At 72.1% G+C, this 2,051-nt stretch overlaps 1 protein-coding gene across 1 annotated transcript in view; it reads right to left on the reverse strand.

Moving 5' to 3' along the window:
* Nucleotides 1–46: 46 nt before the first annotated feature.
* Nucleotides 47–2,051, reverse strand: part of KCNH2 (potassium voltage-gated channel subfamily H member 2) — a 30,607-nt gene continuing 28,602 nt past the window's right edge. Inside the window, exons 9-13 of the mRNA XM_033512165.1 lie at nucleotides 1,785–2,037; nucleotides 1,128–1,321; nucleotides 646–745; nucleotides 330–575; nucleotides 47–84 (exon numbers count right to left, since the gene is read on the reverse strand). Of these exons, the coding sequence (XP_033368056.1) occupies nucleotides 47–84; nucleotides 330–575; nucleotides 646–745; nucleotides 1,128–1,321; nucleotides 1,785–2,037 (831 nt within the window). The remainder of the gene's footprint in view (nucleotides 85–329; nucleotides 576–645; nucleotides 746–1,127; nucleotides 1,322–1,784; nucleotides 2,038–2,051) is intronic.

The raw sequence follows: 2,051 nt of genomic DNA on the forward strand, positions 1-2,051 counted from the left end.
TTTGGGGGGGTTTAGAACCCCCCTGCCCAATCAGAGACCCCTACCCTCATCTGAGGGGGTGCAGGGGCAGCTGCTGGGGGAGGGCTGAGAATGAGGGGGTTCAAGGTTTAGGGGGGTCTGCAGGACCCTGAGTGGGGAGGGAGGGAATGGGGAACCCCCACTCCCAGCTGAGGGGGGCACAGGGGAGCAGTGGCGGGGGCTGGACAGGGGATGGGGCTTGGGGCAGGGTTGGGGACGGCAGTGCCAGGGTTTCTGGGGTGTCCTCTGAGCCCCGAGGGAGGGGGGTGAAGGGGAAGGGGCCGCCCCCCGCCCTGAGCCCCCCGACCCACCTGAGAGGGGGTTGCACATGTCGCTGCCCTCCCGCTCCTCGGGCTCGGGGGGAGCCGGGGGGGCGCTGCGGAACGGGGACAGCGCGGTGGCCCCCGGGGGAGGCGCGGGGGGCTCCTCCTCGTCACTCGAGCCGCAGCTGGAGGGGCTGGGGGGGTCCCACTCGGCCGGGCCTCGGGGGGCTCCGGGGGCTTGGCCCCCCCCGCCGTCCCCCCGCAGCGCCCGGGTCTCCCCGGGACTGGCGGCATCTGCAGGGGACAGGCCGGGGTCAGGGTGGGCCTGGGCTCAGCCCGGGGGTCCCGGCCCCCCGACCCCCACCTTTCTCGGGGCGCCGGCGGAAGGACAGCTTGCGGCGCCGCAGCCGGGAGAAGCCTCCGTCCAGCTCGTCACTGCCCGGGGAGCCGGGGATCATGTTGGTCTGCGGGGACACGGGGCGCGCTTGGGGGGCTGCGGGACCCCTCCAGCGCACTCAGGACCCCCCCCACACATCTCTCAGACCCTCACAATTCGCTCAGCGCCCCCAACCTGCTCAGGACCCCCAGCTCCTCTCGGGGCCCTCCTGCCTTGCTCAGAATCCTTCAGGACTGCCTGAAGCCCCTCAAGCTGCTCCCAACTCCCCCCATCTCCTCAAGACTCCCAGTTTGCTCAGGACCCTCCAAACTGGTCAGGACCGTCCCCCCTTCCCCCCTCAGCTTGCTCAGAACTCCCTCATTTGTTCAGGACCACCAATTTGTTCAGGACCTCCCGGTTCACCTGGACCTCCCATTTCGCCCCCCCGTTCCCCCCTCGGCCCCCCTCACGTCGCGCAGGTTGAAGGTGATCTCCAGGGTGCCCCAGAAGCGGTCCGAGAACTCGGGGTACATGTCCAGCACCTCGAGCAGGTCCTCCCGCAGGATCTTGTGCAGGTCGCAGTAGGTGAGAGCCCGAACGTCCGCCCGCGACTTCCCGGGCCGGGCGTGCAGGTGCAGCGGCTCCCCGAACGTGTCGTTCTTACCTGGGGGGTGCGGGGGTCACTGCGGGGCTCGGGGGGTCCCCGCACTGCCCCCCGCAGCCGCAGAGCTCCCCCCGCCCGGGGGAACCGGGGGGGTACCGGGCACGGAGGGAGGGGGCACGTCAGGGCTGGGGGGGCGCTCAAGGTGACCCCAAAGCTGGGGGGGCTCCGGGAGGGGCGGGAGTCACTCGGGGTCCCTGGGGCACACGCGGGACGTGCACGGGACTGGGGGGTCCCCCGGGGGTCCCCAAGAGGAGGGGTCAGCGTGCGGTTCCGGGGGGTCCCAGAATGGGGGGGGATCCCTTGGGGGACAGGGGGGGTCACCCCAGGAGCGCCGGGCCGTCTCCAGGAGCTGGGGTGTCACCCTGGGGGCGCCCAGGGCGGTGCAGGACCCTCGAGGGGGGGCGGCTGCCCCACGGGGCACCGCGGGACCCCCGGGACCCCCGGGCCGCTTCTGGGGGCTCACCCAGGATGGCGACCACGACGTCGCCGCGCAGGATCTCGATGGAGCCGCGGGAGATGAAGTAGAGCGCGGTGAGCACGTCCCCAGCATGAACCAGGGTGTCCCCGGGGGGGGCGTGAGTCGTCTTGAACTTCATGGCCAGCGCCCGCAGGCAGCCCTTGGTGGCCCCGCGGAACGGGGCGCAGTTCTGCAGCAGGCTGCGGTTCAGGTGCAGGCAGATGTCGGCCTGCAGGCACTCGGGGAACCCCTTCAGCACCTGGGGGGGCACGG

This window comes from Parus major, chromosome 2, assembly GCF_001522545.3.
Source record: "Parus major isolate Abel chromosome 2, Parus_major1.1, whole genome shotgun sequence".
NCBI classification, from domain to species: domain Eukaryota; kingdom Metazoa; phylum Chordata; class Aves; order Passeriformes; family Paridae; genus Parus; species Parus major.